The sequence below is a fragment of the Narcine bancroftii genome, chromosome 11 (assembly GCF_036971445.1).
Source record: "Narcine bancroftii isolate sNarBan1 chromosome 11, sNarBan1.hap1, whole genome shotgun sequence".
Lineage (NCBI taxonomy): Eukaryota > Metazoa > Chordata > Chondrichthyes > Torpediniformes > Narcinidae > Narcine > Narcine bancroftii.
Window position 1 is genome coordinate 64,610,167 of NC_091479.1, and position 25,342 is coordinate 64,635,508.

Genomic DNA, 25,342 nt, shown 5'->3' on the forward strand with positions numbered 1-25,342 from the left:
AGATCTCTGTCGATAAGACTTGGCGGCCCATTTATAGTTTACTTTCACAATTGGAATGATCAAGGTGCAGGGATGTAGTAAATGGGTTCGTTTTGTCAGATCCCTGGAGGCCATTGCTCGATTTCAAGCCTGCTTGAAAACCACTTTCAACCTTGGTTGGTGGATGGGGTTAGATCCTTATAATCAACCTTTTTTCTCCTTTTTTTCTTTTCCTTTTTTACGATTCACTCGATGTTTAGATTGGAATAAGAGTTCGTTATTATTTCTATATGATATGATACCATCCAAATGTGTATTATATTTAATTTATATGGACTTACAATGTATAAAAGTTGTATGGTAAAACACAATAAAATTAATTTTTAAGGGAATAAACAAATATGGATAGGTTATTTGATTTACATTTATACTAATTTGTGATATATATATATATATATGACATGACCTATTATTTGTTTTATTAAAGGACTTTATATGTAGGATTTATATGTTAAACTCAATAAAAATATTCTAAAATGAAAAGGGTTGTACTGAAAATCTTTCGCACATCTGATGTGCGTTGAATTACTTACCAATGAAGACGCAAAGCATGAAGAAAAGCAGACAGTCCTTCCATCACCAGTAGAATGGCAACAGTTAAGATGGCGAAAATTGCAAAAATTATGAAGACACCGATGAGACCACCCCAGGAAGCACTGCTCAGACCAATATGTAGGACCATGGTCCAAAGAACTTCGGAGAGCTCTAGAAACAAGAGTTCATTTTACAGTAAAACTTGTGTCATCTGAATATAGTACTGAGATTCAGAGCTGTCTGATTTGGATTTCAGGTTCCAAGGTTTTTGTTTTATCATCCTTGGTTAGTAATCCTGATCTGTAATTGACTACACCTGGCTCTCTTTCGTTGTACTCTGCAGGTTTAGTAATTCTGAGACCACTTGTGTTAAGAGTGGGGGGGGATGGGATTCAGTACATTTGCTCTGAGTCTCTGTATTAATGCAATAGATAGAAGCAAAGATCATTATCTTGAATTCTCACCATAAACCAGGCTACCAACCAACCTCATCTTGTACATCAGCAACAATGGTTGAACCTGGAGCTTTTAACCACATCTGACCAGAGATGCATTTGTGATTAGGTCTGTGCCAACAATAAGACGGCTTCCTTTCTCCTCCAGCATTATCTAACACACAGTTACTTCCATGCTTACCTACACTACAAGATTCAAAGAAGACATCTCATTTTCTACCCTCAACCTTCACATCACAGCAACACTTAGAAACACCTCCATTTTAAAATTCTCATCCTGGTTTCTAAAACTCTCTCTATGCCTTAATCTCAACTTTAGCCACACGATCTTTCACACATTCAATCCACTGATTTTACTGCTCCAGACTTGGTTTAACTGCTCTTTTATTGATACCTATCCTTTTAACTGTCTAGACCATACTTTTGAATGTCCTCCATGCTCCTTTCTGCATCTCCTTTCAGACATGACCAAACTAACCAACATTTTGGCCACAGATTTGCTCTTCCAATTCTCTCTGATTATTGGGCAGTCTATAATACAAACCAATCAGTGGGGTCACACCTTTCCTGTTCCGCCACTACACCCATAGGACCTCTATAGGCAAACCCTCCTGGCTGTCCTGACTTTGCACAGCTGAGATATTTTCCCTGACTGGCAATGCCACTCCTCCCCCTTTCGTCCCTCCCCCTGTATCACGTCTGAAGCAACTGAACCCTAGATCATTAAGATGCCAGTCCTGCGCAACCTGGAACCAAGTCTCACTAATAGCAATAATATCGTAATCCATACCCTAAGCCTGTCAGCGTTTCTAATGACACACTTTGCATTAAAATGAACACACCTGAGAACATTTAAACCTTTGATTTCTGTCTATACGTGCAGTCCTCATATGGACCTTTATCCTCCTCACTAACTCCTCTAACGTATTGGTTCCCCTCCTCCTGCAAATCTACGGTAGTTTAAATCCATCAGGACAAGACTAACAAAGCTACCAATCACAGGATGGTAAGATATCAATCCCCTTGCCTTTCAACATGATCATGGCTGATCTACCATGCCCTTCAACCGGATTATTTAAAAATGTCTACTTTAAATTTCTCCAGTCACCTTGCCTCAACAAACCTCTGGGCTAGAGAATTCTCAAAATTAACACCCCTTCCCCCCACCCCCGTAAGATGATGATAATCAAAAAAAAAAGAAATTTGATATCAATACTCTGTAACCTAGGTTGGAAACCCTTCTTCAGAACCAGTCCAGATACTGCCTGACCTACTGAATATTTCTAGTACATTGCTTCAATTTGATAATTCTGTGATACATCTAAGGACATTTCATAACATTAAAAATCTAAATAGTTGAAGCTTATATTATATAGAATACAAAAGACAAAATGCCAGACTGCAGATTAAAGCAGCAACTCTCACCATTTAGATCCACAAGTCGTGAAAGACCGCACATTTTGATTAAACAGAATATGTAAAGGTTAGTCAGGGAGAGATTCTTCACGATTTCTCTCCCATCCTACAGGGTCATTTATCTCTTGCACTTTATTGATGATGCAGAAGTCTTTTCTGGTATCCCAACTTCTTTCACATTCAGAGTTCAACATTTTGCTTCATTGCTACCAGTATTCCATCCACCAATCATTTCCAGGACAGCCAAGAATGGTTGTTTACCTGCATGAGCCAAACTCAGAGCCCAAAGTCGCAGATAGGAAGCAGTGTTTGAGATGCAACCGAGACAGTATTCAATCGTGTGGATGGCTTGGTGCACAAAGACATCACCAAAGTTAAACTGAAATCATACAAAGGGAGATGATAGTCAAGTTTAGTTGTTGTAAAAATCCCTTTGATGCATCACCTATCGTGTAATTCCAGCCAGTCAGTTTAAGGCAGGGAGCAACTGTGGTAGGGCAATTCCAGGTCTATGCTGAGGACCAGGTGCCCGATGGATTGGAACCAGGAAAAAACAACAGGAGTTTAGTGGTCCGCTTCACATTGGAATTGCAATGAACCAGCAAGAGTTCCACAGGATAAAGGAAATGGAGAAGGAAAAGCATATTAAAGATCATGATCATGATCTTAGAGATAGTACTTATAAACATCTGGATAGACAGGGTCTGATCAGGAGCACTCAGCATGGATTTGTGGGAGGAAGGTCATGTTTGACCAATCTGATTGAATTTTTTGAAGAGGTGACTAGGAATGTGGATGAGGGTAGCACAGTGGATGTTGTCTATATGGACTTCAGTAAGGCCTTCGATAAGGTACCACATGGAAGGTTAGTTAGGAAGGTGCAGTCTTTAGGTATAAATTTTAAGATAGTCAAATGGATTGAACATTGGCTGAAAGGGAGAGGCCAGAGAGTGGTAGTGGATAATTGTCTGTCAGGTTGGAGGCCGGTGACCAGTGGTGTGCCTCAAGGATCTGTATTGGGCCCATTGTTGTTCGTTATATACATTAATGATCTAGATGATGGGGTGGTGAATTGGATTAGTAAATATGCAGACGATACTAAGATAGGTGGAATAGTGGATAATGAAGAAGGTTTTCAAGGATTGCAGAGGGATTTGGGCTGCTTAGAAAAGTGGGCTGAAAAATGGCAGATGGAATTTAATGCTGATAAGTGTGAGGTGCTTCATTTTGGTAAGAAGAATCAGAATAGGACATATGTGGTAAATGGGAGAGCATTGAGGAATACAGAAGAGCAGAAAGATTTAGGAGTAACGGTACATCGTTCCCTGAAGGTAGAAACTCACGTGAATAGGGTGGTGAAGAAGGCTTTTAGTATGCTGGCCTTTATCAATCATTGCATGGAATATAGGAGTTGGGAGGTGATGTTGAGATTGTATAAGACGTTGGTGCGGCCTAATTTGGAGTTCTGTGTGCAGTTCTGGTCGCCTAATTATAGGAAGGATATAAACAGAGTGGAGAGAGTGCAGAGAAGGTTTACCAGAATGTTGCTTGGGTTTAAGCATCTGGAGTATGGGGAGAGATTGGACAGATTGGGTCTTTATTCTTTGGAGCGTAGAAGGTTGAGAGGGGATTTGATAGAAGTATTTAAGATTATGAAAGGGATAGACAGAATGGATGTGGATAGACTATTTCCGTTAAGAGGAGGAAAGATTAAAACAAGAGGACATAAGTTAAGAATTAAGGGGCAGAGGTTTAGAGGTAACATGAGGGGGAACTTCTTTACTCAGAGAATGGTAGCTGTGTGGAATCATCTTCCGGGAGAAATAGTGGCGACGGAGTCAATTGTATTATTTAAGAAAAGGTTGGACAGGTATATGGATGAGAAGAAGATGGAGGGTTATGGGCATTGTGCAGGGAGGTGGGACTAGAAAGGGGTGTTTGGTTCGGTGCGGACTAGAAGGGCCTAATGGCCTGTTTCCGTGCTGTAATTGTTATGTTATCAGTGGGCAGAGCTCCGAAAGTATGCAAATGCCTGTGTACATGTTTATGTTGACAGGCAATAGTTAATGCTCTGATCCTCAACTCTGCACACCATCCAAGCTTGTTCCTGCCCATTGTCTTTTCATATATGTGTTTCCTCCCAACCTTGTTCCCACAAAAATGCTGATTTCCAATTGTTCAAACACTAGAGGAGAGCATCCCAGCGTGGACCAGATCACATTTAGGCCCACAAATGTGCTATTAGAAGTTATCCACAAATTCGTTTTTCCCAACTCCATAAAGGTACGTCCCTTAATATTCGAGTTAAGGCTATGGAAAGTACTTGCTCTTGACAACTAGTTAATAGAACAGAGCCGGTTTTAAGCTGTCAGACTGAATTTGATGACTTGCCTCTTCACCATGTTGATCCCCATGGTCATCATCGTGGTCAGTGGAGTTCCTTTGCCGAGGCTGCAGGATGTCCACATCAGCTACATCTGAAGCGTAGATATTTTCTTGCGCAGTCACCAACTGAAATAAAATCCCAAATCACATTATCTAAGATATCACCTGACAATGCTGCCACTAGATTTTGTGGTTAAAAAAAATACAACCATACTTCAAGTCAGTCTTAGGTGCAGTGCTTGCTAGGACAAATTGTTCATTGTGGAAGGACAGAATTGATAGTCACAGGCCCGTCATTGTCACATTAGGGTTGACAGACAAAGACCCATCTCCAGAAATACAGGGTATGATGATAACAGGCACAGACATGTTCCCATAAATGTAGGGTGCTGTAGCTAATTAATTCTCTGGAAATAGGTTGGCAACTGCCTTAAATTAGTTAATTGAACTAAAAGCCAAAGATCAATGCTGGAGGGTTATCTGAAGGTTCTGCCGCCCAGAGAGACTGAATTTCCAACCCTTTCAAGTTCTGGCATCAAAATAAATGCAATAACAGCAACTCTGGATGTACATTTTAGATTCGAGATTGGTGGCATGGTTTGTAAATTTATCTTACCACTTGCTGAGATCTCTTGTGATGCGATCGCAAAATAAAAGGCTTAAAGACAAGCATCCAGGGAACCGAAATGAGTGCAAAGATCACCAGGAAGCTCTGAACCTCTTTCTGTAAAAAATTAAACCGATAATTCAGTGAGTGTCTCCTGCACTGCTGCATTGCACAAGAACCTAGCATCTGCGGGTTTTCTTGTTTACCCGATAGACTTGTTTTCCTGTTAGTCTCTTCCACTGGGGATGGGGAGACCTGGTTCTCAGATCAGCAGTGGGCACTGTGCCCGAACTGACCGTTGACCGCCTCAGAGATCTGATAACAGACCACAGTCCTCACCCAACTGCCAATTTACATGCTACAGGAGTCACGAGATTGTGATCCAAGGCAGGAATGCCAGCTTAGCCTTTCCCGTCCCACCCCAGTACTTAAAGCTCGGAATCAAAATTTATCATCATGAACGTGTCACATAATTTGTTGTTTTGTGGCAGCGTTACAAATCAGTTAAAAAAAAAATAAGGGAACTTGCCTGATAGCTGTAGAGACGAATATTGGAAGGATCGTTGTAAGAAAACAGAAACATGTTGATGAAGTGGATTAAAATGCTAGGAGCAGACTGCGAATTCTCGGCATGATAAAAACACCACTTAAAAATAATCATGAAGACCAAGTAACCGAATAAGCTCAATATGAAGATTATCTCTGGTATGAACTGAAGGAAGATGTTGACTTTGTTCTTAAAGTAGCTGTAAAATAAGGAAAAATAGAAGGGCGTGAATTATAGGCAATTTGGGCCATGAAAAAAAGGCAAGGTACGCATCCACTCTCTCAAGTAATTTGTGCAAAGAAATAACTACCATTTCTATAGTTTCTTTCATACCCAGAGGATAAAAGCATTAGAGAGCACATGAGATATTATTAACGTATAATGATATGTGTAACATAGGCAAATGCAACAGACAAATAGTGCAGAGCAAAGCCAGCCCTGTGGATGAGCAGGTAACAGCTTTGCATCAACCAGGGAGCAGCACTTAGTCTCATGCAAAATTGTGCATTGGAATCACCTGCATCCAAGTGAGTGCGAGAAGATTGAACATTCAGATCTGAGGTGGCATCATCTCTGGCAGACATTCACAATAAATCCCACAATACTCAGTAATATGCTACAAGAGGAGGATAAAAATGAGCCATATTGATGATTTGGAGAACAAAACCATCGATGCCCCACCTGCTTGCACGGCCCCAATTCTACAAAATACTTAGCAATGTTCATTTAAAACCAGTGGGGCATCTCATAAAAATAAAAGTGAGCAAGGCCGCGCAGTAGGGGCTCTGCCTCACTGTTCTTGCAACTCTGGTTCAATGCCAGCCTGGTCTGTGTAGTTCACATACTCTCCCTGTAGTCTTGAGGATTTGTTCCAGGTGTTTCAGTTTCCAATCCAATTATTAAAACGGCCAGGTCTACTGTTCCTGTAACTTGTCTCCAGTGTTTTCGGGAGGAGCAGAATATTGGTGGGAGGGACAATGAAAAGTTTATGGATTTTGGTAGAGATAGTGCAAAAATGGGCACTTGGTAGGTGGAGTGGTCTTAATGGCCCAAAGGTTCTGCTTCTGTGTTGTATCTCAAACCAAGTGAAAACTATTCATTATCTAAAACTTACAATGGCAACTTAATGTTTTAGTGTTTTGCAGTGTGCTGATGGTTTACCAATCATTCAGTGGTTCTAATTAAAAGTCTGCAACTACTTGATGTCCAGAAACACTTCAGTAAGGTTGCCAAATATCCACTGATTACATTCATTTGGACAAAGATTTTATCATGCAACTGTTCCTCTTCTATACTCCCCCTCACCAGACTAGATGGAGACCGCAATGTCTCCAAGTGGGTGAAGAAGTATCTGCGGAGCTAAACAGGTATAAAAGACCACTTTACTGTTCCTCTTGTATCCTTCTACAATCCAAGACTAGCATCTGTATAGTACTCTAAACTAGTTCACTAACACCAGCACCTGTAATGATAGAGTGCTAGTGATAATCCTGACCCTAGAGGGAGTCAGAGATGAGTTGCTGCAGCTAGGAGTAGATTCAAAATGGATGCCTCTAAGAGGTTGTGAGCTCTAAAGCTAATAAATTATAGTTGTTATTAAAGAACCAAAGTTTTTTATTACAATAAAAGAAACATCACATGGTACCAGGAGTGTGGATGGTACCAGGAGTGGAAGAAACAAGAGGAGAGTGCAGAGTGAGAATCCGTCAATAGCAGCAGAAAACATGGAGAGTGTAAAAGCTCCTGACACTCTAAAAGCTCCTGACTCTGTAAATTGGACTGGAAAATGTCAAGTGGAGATTGTTCAAACAATAATTTATGCTGTACCTGCAAGCCATTGGACTTGATAGCAAACCTGATGCATGGAAGATTGCACTGCTACTTACCATGACAGGACCTCAAGCACTAGAGGATTTCAACACAATTGTTTTTGCCAAGGCAGCTGACCAGGGCAAGTTCAACAAAATAGTCAAGATGTTTGATGAGCACTGTTCACCAAAAAAAAATGAAACATTTGAGAGGTGAGTGTTTTATTCATGCATACAGCTGCAGGGAGAGAGCTTTTTTTAACAGACAAAATTAAATGTAAGAATTTCAGACAGCTGCAAGAATCAACGATCCATGATCAAATTGTCTTTGGAATTATTGATAAGAAAGTGATGGAGGTACTGTGAGAGACAAGAGCAAGGTGAAAGCAATTTTAGCGATACCCAAACCCACTAACAAAAAAGTCGTACTGAAAATGTTGGGAATGATCAATTTCATTAGTAAATTCACACCAATTCTGTCTTCCAAAACAATGTAGTTAAGGAAGTCATTACAGGATAAATGGGAATTCAAGTGTACAGAGATGGGTTGCTGCAGAGACGCAAAACACGAGGAAGAATGGGGACAACTGAAGACTATTTTAACCATAGAACCAGTGCTTTAGACATTCTTTGATACATCCAGAAGGACAAAAATATCTATGGATGCTTCAAAAGATGGAATAGGTCTGTACTACTTCAGGCTGTGGGAGAAGATTGGAGGCCGGTGAAGGACAATGACAACATCTAATGTCAAAATGCACCAATCGAGAAAGAATATCTAGATCTGGTCTGTGAATTTGAGTTATGTGTATGGTCTACCAACTTTCAATGTAGAGACAGACCACAAATAGTGATACTCAAAAAAAATCTCAGTGAAATGTCGGTGAGAATCCAATGACTGATGAAGAAGCTACAAAATTATGACTGTGAATTGGTTTACACACCAAGGAAACTTATTGTGTCAGCTGATGCGTTATCCAGGCCAACAACGCAGCATGAAGCACACAATGAGAGTTCCACAGAGACAGATGCGAATCTCCATGTGAACTGGGTTACTGAATCTCTTCCTGTAATCAGAAATAAATCATGAAAATCTGTAGACACTGTGGTTGAAGTAAAAAACACAAAATGCTGGAGAAGCTCAGCATTTGAAAGTGTCCTTTCTGTCGCAAAGGTAGAAATACATACCCAACGTTTTGGGCTTGTGCCCTTCATCAAGGTATAATAGAATGCCAGCAGGCATCCTAATAAAAGGGTTGGGGTAAGGGTGGCAAAGGCAGGAGATGATAAGTGGATGAGGAGAGGGTGGGGACAGAAACAAATGAGGGGGAGGAGGGGTAGTTGGGTGGATAAGGGGAAAGGGAGGGGAAGAACTGAAAAGACAGGAAAGAGGGAGGGGAAAAACAATGTGAGCAAGTTAGCAGAAAGCAGAGAAATTAATATTAATACCATCTTGCTGGAGATGCACAGGTAAGGTGTTGTTCTGCCAATCTGCAGGTGGTCAGGGTGGGATAGTGCAAAAGGCCATGGACAGACATGTGGGTCTAGGAGTGTGACTTAGAATTGAAATAGTTGGCTTCTGGAGGTCGCTGTGGTTGCAGACAGAGAGGCGATGCTCAGTGAAGCAATCTCCTAATCTACCATTGGTCTTTCTGGTATAGAGAATGCCACAAAGGGAGTACTGGATTCAGTAAATACTTCAAAGGCCTGTTTGGGGCCCCGGACCATGGTGAGGGAGGTGGTGTGGGGACAAGTGTTGCACCTCCTGTGGCCACAAGGGAAGGAGGGAATTTGGGCACACAAATTTGGGAGACAGAGTACATGAGGGAATCATGGATTTTTCCTTGCAGAAAGCCAAGGGAGGGAGGAGAAGGAAAAATGTGTCTTGTAGTAGGATCCTATAGTAAGTGCCGGAACTTCCGGCAGATGATGTGTTGGATGAGGAGGTGAGGATGAGGGGCATTCTATGTTTGTTGCCATTGTTCTGCAGGAAATAAATCCAAGATCCTCCACTGTCAGACCAGAGGAGGGTCAAATACTGAGGAGGAATTGAAAGAGCCTGCTGAAAACACAAGAGATACTACACGAACAGACAAATGGAGCCTGTACACCACTAGTGCTAGACAGTCATGGACCAGCAGAGCCGACACAAGCTCCTATGTTGAGAAGATCCTCACATGTTATGAAAGCACCCGACAGACTGAATCTCTAAAAGAAAAAGAACTGCACACTTAAAAAGCTTGTGCTGCTGATGTTTGTATTTACGTTTGTGTTGAACATAAATTGAAATGAATACTTTTATTAATGTGTCATGTTATTAGATTAAACATCTCAAGGAATGGGGATGTAATGAGAGTGCTAGTGATCCTCCTGATCACTAGAGGGAGACAGAGATGAGTTGCTGCAGAGATGCAAAACACAATAGATACTTGAGATTTGAAACAGATACAGTGCATTGGCAAATGCTGGAAATATTCAGCAGCTCTTGAAGCGTTTGGGGAGGAAAGCTAGCTACCCTTCATCAGAATTGATAAAATTTAGATATTTTGAGATGCAGAGAAGGGAAATGGAAAAGTGAGCAAGTGCAATGTCTGATGGGGTGGGGACCAACAGAGACAATGGTACAAATAGTGGCTGAGGGGAGTGAAGGCTGGTTAATCACAGCTGATCTGACTGGAGGATAAGAGATGAAGGAGAAGAAGCAGATAACAATGTAAGTGCTGGAAACATGAAGCAAGACCAATGTTGTTTAAAACTGCAGGAGCATTTCAAGATAAAAGCTGCTTTCAGCTTGGTAACCATTCAGTGAGGATATCAACCTGAAATTTCATCTCCTGTTTTTCTCTTCACAGATGCACCTAACCTGCTGTTCTGTTTTAAGATCAGAAAGCTTCACAGTGGAGAGGTACAAATGCCCAGTCAAGCAACTACAAAATATTGGCATTTTAGCCAATTGCTTTCATGAGAATGTGGAATTTATCCAAATGTGAAGCATCCATTGTCAACTCAGGAAATTGCCCACGACGGCAATTAGCACAAGGCTATTACAGTGACCCATGTTCAAATCTGGTGCAGTGTGTAAGGAGATTGTATGTTCTGCCCATGACCATGTGGGTTTACTCCAGGTGCTCCAGCCAGTTCTCCCACCCTCCAAAAACAAATGTACAGGTTTGGTGTATTTGGGCAGCATGGGCTGGTGGGCCAGAAGGGTCTGTTACCAGGCTACATGTTTAAATTTAAAAAAAAATTAAAACTCACACAGACAGTGGTTACAGCATCAAGGGGCTGACTTTCCTGTTATTTCACTTGTGGCCTGTAACATTGAGCTGTTGGGCTTAGAGGCGGGTCACATTCATTGCACTCTCCAAAGGGTTCTATGTCACCGTTGGCCTGCCCTGCAAACTCTCTGACGCAAGTGTCTGGGAGAAGAATGCTGAGGCAGTGAAACGATTAATTGTCTGCAACCTATTCACAGGAAGAGCCATTTTTTTTAAATCTCTTCTCTCTAACCCACTGAAGTGAAAGCTGCATGATAATGAAGGTTACCCACACAGTCCTCCACACTGGCCTCCTTGTTTTTTTTCCCATCCTAATCATTTTGGTCACCAGCTTTGAAAGGAAAAAGGTCTTTCTCCTGAATTAAAAAAAAACAAGGAAGTTTTCAGCCCTTCTCCTGACTGTGGAGTTTGCTCCATACATTTGATGCAATGGCAGACTGACATTCTTGAAAGTTGTCCGTTCCAACCATGTTCCAGAGCCTAGACTACTGAAGTCTAGTGCAGTACTGAGGACAGCTACATTCCTGCAATGGTTCTATCTGAACCTGGTATTAAACAAGAAAAGCAGTAAATCCACCAAGCAACTGACGCCGATTGGAAGAAAAACATATCAGTCTGGCCAGTAGCTATTCTTTAACAAATATCAAACCAGACAATGTACCCATCATCAGCTAGCAGTTTGTCATCTTTCCCTAGAACCATTTCATTGGTCACAATGAGTTTTGGGACACCCTGAAGTAAGCTTTGAACCAATTGCATATACCTACATGTGATTGAAGAGGCTGATGATGACACCAAAAACCATGTGTGTGACACCAAGGATGACCGACATCTTCATCTTGTAGGAGTTGAGGAAAGTTAGCTTGTTTGAAGCAATGTTCCAAATCTTTGAAGCAACAAAGAGCATCACAGTTAGTTAGAAGGCTAATGAAGTACTCAAAAATGTGAATAAATATCTGTGGCAGTAATTTCCTTTGCAAATTAAAGGGCGGTTGTGCTAGGTTTTATCCACTGACAGAAGTACAAATTTCCTGACAATCAAAACCAGCCTCACCTGTATTGCACCCAAGTTCAAGGTTATTGTCACGTAAAGGGGGAAGGGCTGGTTATTGGTAAAGGGGGAAGGGCTGGTTCTTGCAAGCAGTTCCAGCAAATTAATGTGCATCTTTGGCTTGGCTTCGCAGACGAAGATTTACGGAGGGGTAGGTCCACGTCTGCTGCAGGCTCGTTGGTGACTGACAAGTCCGATGCGGGATAGGCAGGAGCGGTTGCAAGGGAAAATTGGTGGGTTGGGGTTGGGTGTTGGGTTTTTCCTCCTTTGTCTTTTGTCAGTGAGGTGGGCTCTGCGGTCTTCTTCAAAGGAGGTTGCTGCCCGCCGAACTGTGAGGCGCCAAGATGCACGGTTGGAGGCGAGATCAGCCCACTGGCGGTGGTCAATGTGGCAGGCACCAAGAGATTTCTTTAAGCAGTCCTTGTACCTCTTCTTTGGTGCACATTCTGTCTCGGTGGCCAGTGGAGAGCTCGCCATAGAACACGATCTTGGGAAGGCGATGGTCCTCCATTCTGGAGACGTGACCCACCCAACGCAGTGCATACAGGCAGTACAAAATGGAAGAACATGTTCCAGATTGTTCATTCCAGTGAAAAGATCAATTAGTACATAGTAAGGGCACATGAAGTCACTTTCATGAGCTCATTCAGAAACCTGATGGCCGTGGGGAAGAAACTGTCTTTAAACCTGTTGGGGCACAATTGCACACTTTTGAACCTTCTCCCCAAGTGGAGTGGGGTGGGGGCGGGGGATATGGTGGAGAGTTAGGGAGAAGTGGGAAGAAGATGCAGATGGAGTAGAAGGTTTGCCTGATATTCTGAGTTGCATTCACCACCTTCTGTAGCTTCTTTCAATCTTGGATGGAGCAGCTCCCATATCCTGCTGTGATGCAACCAGTTAAGATACTTTCAATAGTGTACTTGTAGAAGTTGTAAAGAGAGACATGCCAAACTTGTAAGGAAGTAGAGGCATTGGGTTGCTTTGTTCACTGAAAATGTTTCCTTCCATCTTTTTCTCTCTATATCCACTTGTGTCTTGGCAAAATGTGGTTATCTAATTTGACTACACAAAAGAGTCTGGAAAAACAACCAACTGAAAAACCTCACAAAGATAAGCGTATACAGAGCCGTTGTCATACCCACACTCCTGTTCGGCTCCGAATCATGGGTCCTCTACCGGCACCACCTACGGCTCCTAGAACGCTTCCACCAGCGTTGTCTCCGCTCCATCCTCAACATCCATTGGAGCGCTCACACCCCTAACGTCGAGGTACTCGAGATGGCAGAGGTCGACAGCATCGAGTCCACGCTGCTGAAGATCCAGCTGCGCTGGATGGGTCACGTCTCCAGAATGGAGGACCATCGCCTTCCCAAGATCGTATTATATGGCGAGCTCTCCACTGGCCACCGTGACAGAGGTGCACCAAAGAAAAGGTACAAGGACTGCCTAAAGAAATCTCTTGGTGCCTGCCACATTGACCACCGCCAGTGGGCTGATAACGCCTCAAACCGTGCATCTTGGCGCCTCACAGTTTGGCGGGCAGCAGCCTCCTTTGAAGAAGACCGCAGAGCCCACCTCACTGACAAAAGGCAAAGGAGGAAAAACCCAACACCCAACCCCAACCAACCAATTTTCCCTTGCAACCGCTGCAATCGTGTCTGCCTGTCCCGCATCGGACTGGTCAGCCACAAACGAGCCTGCAGCTGACGTGGACTTTTTACCCCCTCCATAAATCTTCGTCCGCGAAGCCAAGCCAAAGGAAGGAAGGAAGGTTGGTGTACCTCACGTACCTGTGTGTCTGAAGAATTTCAGTGCATCTATACATTTTCTTTTGTAAGTTTAGACATACAGCACGGTAACAGGCCATTTCGGCCTACAAGCCCATGCCGTCCAATTTCACCCAATTAACCTACAACCCCTTGTAGGTTTCGAATGGTGGGAGGAAACTGGAGCCCCCGGGGAAAACCCACACAGACAGGTGGAGAACGTACAAACTCCTTACAGACGGCGTGAGATTCAACCCCAGTACCAATTGGTGGTGCTGTAAAGGTGTGGCACTACCCGCTACGCCAACCCTATACTCATACATTGTACTCGTAACATTTTTATATTTATTTTCTCTCTCTGTATTGGAGTGCATACTATTGGAGATTTGTTTTTAAAGTGCACGTTTGGGTGCAGCAAGTAAGAATTTATGTGCATATACAGATTGTATTTGTTGAACAATAGACTGCCATGGTCTGCCGATTAACCGGAACTTGAGCTTTTAGGCATTTTGATTCCCACTGCATGAACATGGACAGCATTAGCACTTCACCAACATTGGTTCTCAAGTCAACTTAGTAACTTATCAGAAATAGGTACAGAAAACAATTTTGTGATTCAAGTGGGAAGGTTGGAGGGGGATGTTAGAACATAGCTCACCGGGTCAATGCCAAATGGGTACGGGTTTCCTGAGAATACTCCAGCCACAGCAGGATCCAACTGCAGTAACAGATTATTTTCGAGGACTGCATGACTGCACAAAAATACAAAAGTCCAGGGAGTTACTGCGTGTTCAATGAGCTAAAGTGAAAAAAAACAACCCATGTCAAACAAATAATGGGTCATCAATTACCTGGAAAAAATCTTAAAGAGTCTGAATTGATGCTCATATTGCATTAAATTTTAGTATTTCATATTCTTTGTGCAAGCAGAAAACAAAAAATTGGAGAGTTACAAAGACAGGTTTTAAATAGAATCAAAGAAGTACAAGGAGGTGGAGCGGTTAAAGGAAGGGATCCCTAAATGTGAGCTAATGCACTGAAGTGATTAGGTCAGAATAGGTAGGAATAGATATTCAGGTTGGGTTTAGGGATTGAAAAGGTGACACCAAGACCAGGAGGGGGCAAGGACACAGTAGTATTTAAACTCAAAGTTAAATTGTCCAAACATGGGTCAGATGGGGAAGTGAAAGGTGGGGAGAGCTTGAATATGTTTGTGTACCGGCCCAACCTCCAGGTTAATGGAACTGGGACCTTGCTCTTCAGTCGCAACCCATTTTAAATGAAAGCACTGTGTATGAGAGGGCTTCCTGCATCCATTTTCTGTTCAGCGATTATTCCAGGAAGTTGAAAGAATTGAAGATGAAATAATTCAGAAGAAGAATCTAATCACCTGGTAGAAGAATGGAAATAAGCTTGCCACTTTTTGTTCCTTGAACTGAATACAAAATTAGGGAGGTCTTGCTTTCATCACACTACTAAATGGATTACCAGAATGGAGAGATTGTCATTCGAGGAAACATTTGTTAGTCTTAAGCTCATTTCTACAGGAGTTGAGGAGACTCGATGGAAACATACAACCTTGAGGGGTCTTGGCGGGATGGATGTAGAGGTCTTGTTTTATCTTATGGAACCAGGAATCAATGCTTAAAAATAAGTATTCATCCACGATTTATTAGGTGAGAAACAAGAAAGTCTGCAGACTCAGTTATTGTACATAGAAGTGCTGGATAGACTTAGCAGGTATCAGCATCCATAGGAGGAAAAGATATACAACCAATATTTTGGGACAAAGGGCTCAGGCCAGAAGAGTTATGCATCCTTGCCAGGCACAAGATGAATTCTTTTCTCATAGGAACTCATTTTCAAAGGATAGTGAAGGCATAGTCTATGAATAGAAAGACAGAAAATGAATGAGGTGAAAGGATATCACATGCAGATAGAAATGAAAGTGGTAGGGGAGACCTGAGTGATCTATTTCTGCTCTCAATTCATCCATACATACGTGCTTAGGATTGAGTAAAGGAGAAATTGCTTCATTTCGGGGTTTATTAAATTTTTGGAACTATCTACAGGAATGTGGGTGCCAAGTCCCCAAATACCTTCAAGGGTAGAATGATGAAATGTGGGCATCAAGGGAGTCAGATGAGAGGGTGGGCCTCTAGTGAGGAACAGTGAAGCAGGGGACACTAAGCAGGAACATCATGTAGAAGAATCCAAGCTTCAGTTCCGAGATTCTTAACAAGTAGCACATTTAGACCAATCAATTCTTCTGAATATTCTGTGTTTTTAATATCTGAGACTTCAGATATTTTATCATCACCAGGGGAACATTTGATCAGTTGGTATGATGTACAGAACCATACTCTTTAAAATCATATTCATTAAGTGAGCAAGAACAAAAGAATGAGCCTAGACCTCCATGGAATTTCTTCTATTTGTCTTTAGTGGAAATTCCACATAGACCTTGGAGAAGCTGCATCAAACAACATTTTCCACAGTTCCATCCTAATTAATGATACAGATGGAAAAATTCCCTTGAAAACCAAAGCAAAACACGCAACTCTATTTTTAGTTCAAGAATGAAAGTAGTGACATGTTATTTTGTATTCTCAACAGATTGATGTCTGTGTCTTTGGAAGTAAGCAGTGAGGAATGCAGCAACGGCATCTAGTGATGTCTGACAGGTTCTGTATGAAGTAGTAGCAAACAGAGTAAAAGGCACATGGTTAGGTGATGAAAGAAAAAACAAACATTTATGATTTATAATATGGTAGCCGCATCCTACTTGAAGTAAACACACACATGAGTGTAGTTAGGTATAGTTCTAGTTTATTGGGGCTGAAGCCCAACTTTTATACTGTTTGTGTTCCCACCATTTTCCCCCATTTCCTGACGCCACCGCCCACATAACAATAGCAGGTTTCCCGCGGCGGGTACAATCTTACATGACAATGCCTTCTTCCCCGCGCGCTGTCCCTAACTGTTGTTTGAGCAGCAGGGGCCAGCGCCATGTTGGGGATGCTGGACCCTACGCTGCCTTAGTCGTTGAAGCACTGGTTCGCTTGCCGGGGCCAGTGCCGCTGTGTGGTCTGCTGGCTCTTGGTTGTGCTCGTCGCCTGGAGTGCCAGCCCAATTGCGGTGGCAGCATGCCACTATAATATACAACTTAGCTACTTAAACTTCTTGGACTACATTTCCAATTATTTCTTTGATAGGGCATGTCGAAGAGAAGATGACAGCACTGCCGCTGGTGCAGACCCACAGGAAGCAGGGGAGTGGAGATGCAACACTCCTGTGGGGTCCAGCCACCCAGTCGATTGCTGTTAGCTCTGCACAGGTTTTGAACGGAGGGAGCCGGCGGTGGTTTTGAGTTCCCGTGTCCTCAGGCCCCGTGCCCAAGATGGCAACACCTATTAATCATCTGCAGCCAAAAGGGGATGCAGACTCCAGGGAAGTGGAGGACTGGAGCAGGGCACCAGAAAATGGGAAGACCACCACCCCCCCCCGTCAGAGGGAGAAGTGGAAGAGATGACCCACGGGACTGTGACCATGGAGGTGGATCAGTGAGGGGGCTCTGTGGCGGGCTGCTGGCGACTCGAGGCAAGGTACCCACAGAAGCTGCAGGCTGCTAGAGATTGCCATCAGGAGACTCACGCCGGGCTGAGGGCTGCTGGACACTGGATCGAACTGGCTGGAGGGGTACCAGGTATCGGAACTGGGATGCAACAAGGTGCCGAGGGCACTGAAGGGTCCCTGACTGTGTCGGATGTTCGGATCTGGAGCTCTGGTGGCTAATAGTTTGGACTGAACTCTGAGTGGCTGCAGAAGCACTGGAGGCCAATCTATGGACACTCAGTGACTCTGGGGGGACTCTCTTGCTTCTCTTTCTCTGAATCTGTCTGCCTTACAGCAGGCACAAAGGGAATTTCATCTGATAGGACACTGTTTTATTACTATAACAATAAATTGAATCTTGAATAAAAGATTCCTTGCTGGATCTTGTATAAAGTGAACACACACTAAAAGTAAGGTCTTATATTTGTTCGATGCCCAATTCTATATTAAGGGAAGAAAAATGATAAGGATTGAATTGGACTCAATTTTGAACAAGCATTCTGGGCATCTCTAATTTGAAGTTTCCTGAGAAACTTACTTCCACGATGCATTACGAAACATCCCTTGGACATGCCACGAGGATCCAAATATGTTGAAGGACTTTGAGAAGCAATCATTGTAGATGAATCCAGTGTAAATGGAGAATATGCTCATCAGCAAGATAAGATAACGTCCACTGAAGAAAGTATTCCAGATCTGAAAAATATAAGTATTTCCCCCCCCGCCCCCCATAAGCTTCAGTATGTGAAAACCGATACCAGCGAGCAAGCCGCCAGTCTTTAAATTTAAATTTAGACATACAGCATGGTAACAGGCCCTGTCAGCCCACGAGCCCATGCCATCCAGTTCACCCAATTGACTTACAACCCCTGGTCTATTTTGAAGGGTGGGAGGAAACCAGAGCATCCGGAGGAAACCACGCAGCCGCGGGGATAACATACAAACTCTTTACAGACAGCGTAGGATTCAAACCCAGGTCGCTGGAGCTGTAAAAGTGTTGCACTTACCGCTAGGCCAACAGGGCTGCCCTCTTCTTGGGGAGAAAATGCCAAAAAAAATGTAAATATGGATGAAGACATTTAAATTCACCTTTGTCCGACCGGTGTGGCTGACCCCTGACTTTTAGGCAGATTCCAAGTTCAAAACAGAATGATCAGGGAAAGCAAATCTGACAAGTATTGCAAGGACGTGTTTCAATGAGACAAGATCCAACTTTTCTCTGCTTGAGAACATGATGTTTTCCTTCATCCCCAGGAATCACTCTCACTGTGCTCTCTGTCACAAGTACATCTTCAGTATGGAAAGCAATTAGTTGACACAAAACATTCCTAGTGCATCTTCACAAGGCCTTATATAAATGGAGCAAAATGTCTCTTGCATTCAAACCCTATTTGAATAAAGGCTCCCACATCATTTGCCTTTCTTAGAGGCTTGTTGTAACTGAATGTTCTCTTTTCATACAAAATCACCCACTGATATTTAACGCTTTCAGTCTTTTGCCATTTAAACAGTCTGTCTCCCCTTACAAAATTCTACCAATTTTAAATGCATTAAGCAGTCAGAAAGGTCTCAAAACTTCAGTTTCACTCCATTGATCCAAGTCTATGAGAGCAGTCTCAGGTGACCCAGCTAAAAGAACTGACAGCTGGTTTAAGGTTGATTTATAGGATTAGATGTTACAATGCCTGACATTTCAGTATTGGTTAGATTGATCCTCTCTCAGAGTTAGTATGGACAGTTGTCCCAATTACAATAATGGAGGATGACCACTAGAGAATATTATCCAGTATCGGACACACCTTCCGTTATAATCCCTGGCATCATTATGTGTTTCGGCCTTTTAAATATGACACCCTCTGCCAAGGTAAGCCCACCACTGGCTGATAAGACCTGAGTGCATGTCCCATATCCATTTCTCCTAGTAGTCATTTGGAGCCCAGATAGGATCCCCCCCACCCCCCCACTTTTCAGCCAGAGCCAGTGACTGCTCATTTCAGCTGAGTTGGAAAGGGATTTAATTGTCTTTCTAAGGGCCTGCCCTGTGATGCTGACTTCCCTCAGAAGCTTGGTCATGGCTTTCGCAACAAATCCTCTGTTGACTTCAAACGGGTGCACCCTCACCTTCCAGCCTCTCTCTTCTGCAGAAAGATTAGTATCACATAGTGTCTTCCATTCCTGCACCTCATCCATGGTAGCCTCCCAAGGAACCTTCAGCTCAATAATGAAGACAATCTGCTGAGAGCTGGACCAGAGTGCCAGATCTGATCTCAGGTTGGTGCTGGCAATTTCCGGTGGAAAGATGGGTCACTAGCCAAGGTCTACAAGCAATTTCCAGTCTTTAGCTGTGTTCAGTTGGCCTACATCTTGGAGTGAGGAGGAGTGGGTCCTGTAACTTATTCCCTCCTGAATGCAATGTATTAGGCATGGGAGAGTGTCTGGGTGTTTGATGGCAAGGCATTCAAAGTTATTTTTTCCTTGAATTGTGTCACCAGGTATAGAGGCCTTAGGTGAGAGTGACATTGCACCCAACCAAAATGTGTTTGAGGGTAGCAAGAACTATGCAGACGTCCTCTCCCAACCACAGATATGGTTTGTGGGAGAGGGAATGACATCATATGTGGCTCTGATTATAAAGCTTGTTCTATACTGACTCCTGATTCCACAGGTCCTTTCAGGTTAGTCTCCTCCTTTTAATGCCCTCCCATCTTGTTTTGGTTGAGATATGGCTTTGGAAAGCCTGGTTGCTTCTTGTCAGTGCACTTCGTCTACCTCCAGTTGCCAATGTTCAGATGGATACTTCCTGCCTGGTGGGTTTCTTTGTTTCAAAGCTAAAGCCCCCTCTACCTTGTGCTTTAACTTGTTTGGTCAAGAAAAAAAAGTGGGCATGACTGTGGAAGTACAGAGAACTAATACTTAAACCTAGCCATGTCCTACAAGCAGATAGAAAGTGCATACTTTCCTTTAAATTACGGGGTTCGTCACATGAATCAGAGAGCGTGTCACCCTGAAGGTCACTCCTCCCAACCACCATGAGCTAGAAAGCAGATCGTTTGACCACGTGACTCTGTCCTTTGTAGGATTTTGCTATTGCATTTATCACCATTACAGTTCAGTTGCATGATTTGGTGGTTCTGAAATCTTAAATGTTTCTCCACAGGGCAGACAAGGTTAGGAGGACATTTGATGCTTGAAAAATCATGATTTAATGGAATAACATTTTGAACACCAAGTTGCTCAGTTGCTCGAGTAAATAGAAATAAAGAAGAACCATGTGGTTCCAGATTTGAAACTGAAGGTTATTTTTTTTTTAAAAAGGTTGGTTGTAATGTGAAAGAACTGTGTAAAAGATGGATGAGAGGAGTCACAGCGATAACATTTGAAACAAAAGGGAAAATTACTGGAATCAAGTGCTTTGGAGACAGCAAATTGAACAACCTTCTATGCTCCAATATTCTGTGACACCGTGTATTTTAATAGGGACAAATCATTTCAAAGGCCTGTTCCTTAATTCTGTAAATAACTTTTCAATCTTAATGTAAACACCCTGGGATCACAGCACTCAAATCTAGAGACATTCTGCACACTACTAGGAATGAACTTGAGGCCAGTGAGGTAATCCTGGTTTCTAAAACACACAGGCCCTTTTCCTACCTCATTGCCTCCTCTCTGGGTGGCAAAGCTTTTCTCATTGATGATCATGATGAGCGCAAATCCCAGGAGAACTGCTCCATGCCCACAGTCTCCAAACATGACAGCAAAAAGGAATGGAAACGTGATGATTGTGTATGGAGCTGCAAAACAAAGCCAATACACAAACATCACACACTGTTCCACATTACAGGGTAATAACAAGAGGTCACAAAACACACAGTAAAAGATAATTGCACAGTCAAGACCGTGAAACACATTGTGAGTGGATCATTTTCCAATGCAAAAAGTGATTTTTTTTTAGCCTTGAAAAGTGTTCTTTTTTCAACTACAGTAAAACCTCGTTAGAACGAAGTAGTTGGGGTCCAAGATTTCATACTGCATTACAGCCGAGTCACGGAGCAGATACATTTATGTCAGAGTGCGGGAGTGCCTGTGCGGGTCATCGGGGCAGGGGCTGCCGGTGTGGGACGTCCCTGCCCTGAAGTCTTGCGCCGGGGGGCAGGGGCAGTGGGGAGGGGGGCTGTCAGGCAGTGAGGAGGGAGGCTGTCCTGTCAGGCGCGGGGAGTTGGGTCGCTGGCTGATTGTCATCAGCCCACCCTTTAGCAGTTTGGGGTCCACAGACACCCACACTATAAGCGATTCTGCGGATTAATGAATCAGGTTCCAACGAGGATTCACCGTATTATATCCATTCCACATTGAATGTTACCATTGAATCAGCTTCTGGCACCATTTCATGTGGACCATTCAAAAAAAAACATCTGTACAGATAACATCACCAATTCTCTTAACTCATTCCCTCTAATCACTGCTTTGCCCACAAGATATGTGGAATCTCTCCCTCATCTCTCTGAAACTCGGTTCCTCCAAGATGGCAGCAATACTGTCACCTGTCACTTCCATCTGACCAAAACCCCTTGTAGTTGGTGCATTTCTTGTAAATCTCTGTATTCTATCCACTGTCTTGATAGTATTTCTGGCGGCTGGTGGAGTTACAACTGCTGGAAGGACACGCCGCTTTTCTACCCACAATTCATCTCAGAGTAGCTGAGCACATCAAGGTAATTTAATTGCCAGAGGCACCATAAAGAACTAAAGATTCTTGACTGCTTGTGTTAATCTCAGTGCCTTCTCCGGGGCATTATGTGCAACGGCGCAACTCACTGCAAAGACCAAATCTCAGCAATGCAAGACTCACTCACTCTAAGGCACCATTCAATGCTTGAATACATTTGTGAAAAGGAAATATCCTTCATAGCTATTAACTTGATTCTCATGATTGTAATTCCAAGGAATTTATAGTAAGCCCTTTAACAACTAAATGAGAGCAGCAAAGCAATTTTGCACATTGATTTAAAGAACATGATGCAATTCATGCTAATTAAAATTGACCAAGAGTCACCAGGATTCATTTCTCGATATGTCCCAACCCCGTAGGCATCCACGATGTTCTGAAATCCAGCTGTGAACTTATTGGTTCTGTTGAAGGTGGGTGGAGCCATTTGGGTCTGTACAACAGTCATGATTGGATCAACGCTGGAACCACTACGCTCCTGGTGGGCAAGGGGTGGAGAGAGAAAAGAAAACTTCATTCAGTGGCCAGCTCAAGATGTGATATCATTCTTGTCAAAAGTGCCAAAATAAGGGAGGTGGGGAGCGGCAGGAAACACACACACACACCTTTACCTCTTCATTGCCATTCTATGAGTACGTTGATTTACAAGACAAATTACTGTTGTTGTATCACACAGCAACATGGCTAATAGACTGGCAATTGCCCAACAGTTCCAGTGAGCCAAGAAAGCTTATTAAATATACTGAGGGCCCCACTGGAGAGGGCACAACACTGGACTTCCTTTTGGGGAATAAGATAGGGGAAGTGACTTTGGGGAGACCATTTTGGGACCATACCTCTTAGTTTTAAAATATTTATGCAGGAAAATAAGACAGGTCTACAAGTTCAGGTCCTAAATTTGGGTAATTAGATGGGAACCATCGTTGGGAAAATGCTAGAAATCGATTATAAAGGATTCAACAACTGTATCCTTGGAAAGTATCAATGGGATTGGACAGTCAGCTTGTGTTTACAAAAGGGAAACTTTATATTCTAATCCTTTTGAGGTTTTTTAGGGCTTGAATACACAAGGGAGAACCAGTAGATGTGGTGTTCTTGAAATTTCAGAAGCATCTGGTAAGGGGCAAGATCTCTTATGTTACTGTGCAATATTAAGGCACATGGAGTTTGAACAACATAACACAATGGATTGAAAATTAGTTGACAGAAAACAGGATAGGAATAAATAGGTCTTTTTCTGAACAGCAGACAGAAATTATTAGTGTGCCACAGTCATCCACACTTCCATGAAACATCTAACTTGGGTTCCCTCTACACCTTTTCTCAACCTTTTTCTTTTCATCCACATACCACCTTAAGCAATCCCTTACTAATCACAGAGCACCTATGCCATAGGGATTACTTAAAGTGGTATGTGAGTGGAAAGAAAAAGGTTGAGAACCACTGTTCTACCCAGACATCGTCTAACCTGTTGAGCATCTCCAGACCTTCTGGGTTTTTAATTTAGAGACAGAGGAGGGTGCAAGCTGTGAAAGGGATGCACCATTTTTAAAATGTTAAAGAAAGATTAATCAGAATGACAGCACCAATAGTGGGGGCTTCAGAAAGAGAGCAGAGCTTGCCATGAATGATGCAAGAGGATCATGCGGATGCGTCACACATTCCCCAGAAGCAGGAGCCCTAAAGGGGGATTATCCTACATTATTCAGAATCACCAAAAAAAAAAATAATGTGACTTCAAACAGGATCATTTCTGAAGTAGCACAGATGTGAAACACAACTGGGGAGATGAAAGCAGGGGAGTAGAGAGAGATGGACATGGATTTAAGGGAAACAATTAAATATTCAAGAGCAGCTGCTCAAGATAAACCCTTACACCCCTCATCATATTACTCCACCCTCTAGGAAAGGCACAAAAGCCTGAAGTCCAGCATCTCTAATGTTTTCCCCACAACAGCTATCAGGTTCTCTGAAGTTCCCCATCCCAAACCATGACACCCCTCAAAGACTGACATTTTATTACTGACATATCTTGCACCACTTCCCAGCAACACGTATATTTATAACTTTCTTTTCTCTATATTATCCATTTTTAAAAATCTTTGTGGCATCTGAGTTGTCATGACATGCTAGAAATATTGATGTGACTATGAAGCTCCAGGAAGATTTTCATTGTGTATGGATTTATGACAAAACTTTCAACCTCAAATTAAACAAGTTGCTTCCTCAAATTTATCATATGCTGCATCAATAACCTTATCTGAACTTACTCCATCATTCACTAGAGAAAAATATAATGCCTAACTACCTCCTTGAATATGAACACATCTCAATTTAAGCAAATTATCACTTGGAAGATTACATTGTTCAAACACTTCACCAATCAGGCATATTCCCTGTCCTGGACACACTGCTCACCTTCCCCTGGTTGAGTGCCCTCTTGATCCTGTCCATATCGGCCACAGGGCACCAGGTCTCTGCAATCAGGCACTGTTGAGTCACGTCAATGTTGCACAGGTTCAGAGTGTGATAAATTGCCTTCATTTTCTTCACCTTCACCTGCCAGTTCCGGAGGTTCTTGGCTGCTTCCTGGAGAACGCGGCGACGGTGGCTTTCTGTCTGCTCAAGTACCTGAAGAATCAAGGAGGAAATTCAGAAAATTGACAAAAATTGAGCCCCATTTTTAATTTTAAGTCAACAAAACAAATGGTTACTTTAAGGAAAATATACCATGCAAGAAAATAAAGCATTCAGATTTCAGATTTATTGTCAGAGTACATACATGACATCACATCCAACCCTAAGATCCTTTTCACTGTGGGCCAGGTGGTGCAAAAAAGTGTACACAAAGTACACATTCAAACAAATAAAGAATGGTAAACAGATAACAAATGTAAACAAACTGCAATGCATAGAGAATTTTAAAAAATCAATGAAGAGCACAAGTGAGAGTCCTTAAATTAATCTCTCATTGACGTTGTTGTCATTGAGTCTGATGGTGGAGGGGGAGTAGCTGTTCCTGAACCTGGTGGGCGCGAGCCTTGTGGCACCTATACCTCTTTCCTGATGGCAGCAGCGAGAATAGAGCATGTGCTGGGTGGTGTGGATCCTTGAT

At 42.7% G+C, this 25,342-nt stretch overlaps 1 protein-coding gene across 5 annotated transcripts in view; it reads right to left on the reverse strand.

Annotated features, from left to right (window-relative positions):
- Positions 1-25,342, reverse strand: part of LOC138745822 (V-type proton ATPase 116 kDa subunit a 4-like) — an 81,772-nt gene that overhangs the window by 6,424 nt on the left and 50,006 nt on the right. For all 5 annotated transcript variants that reach the window (XM_069903167.1, XM_069903166.1, XM_069903165.1 and 2 more), the window contains 11 exons: positions 24,646-24,858; positions 22,555-22,705; positions 21,153-21,292; positions 18,040-18,197; positions 14,545-14,638; positions 11,837-11,955; positions 5,966-6,182; positions 5,446-5,553; positions 4,836-4,955; positions 2,706-2,823; positions 573-744 (listed from right to left, as the gene is read on the reverse strand). In XM_069903167.1, the coding sequence (XP_069759268.1) occupies positions 573-744; positions 2,706-2,823; positions 4,836-4,955; positions 5,446-5,553; positions 5,966-6,182; positions 11,837-11,955; positions 14,545-14,638; positions 18,040-18,197; positions 21,153-21,292; positions 22,555-22,705; positions 24,646-24,858 (1,610 nt within the window). The remainder of the gene's footprint in view (positions 1-572; positions 745-2,705; positions 2,824-4,835; positions 4,956-5,445; positions 5,554-5,965; positions 6,183-11,836; positions 11,956-14,544; positions 14,639-18,039; positions 18,198-21,152; positions 21,293-22,554; positions 22,706-24,645; positions 24,859-25,342) is intronic.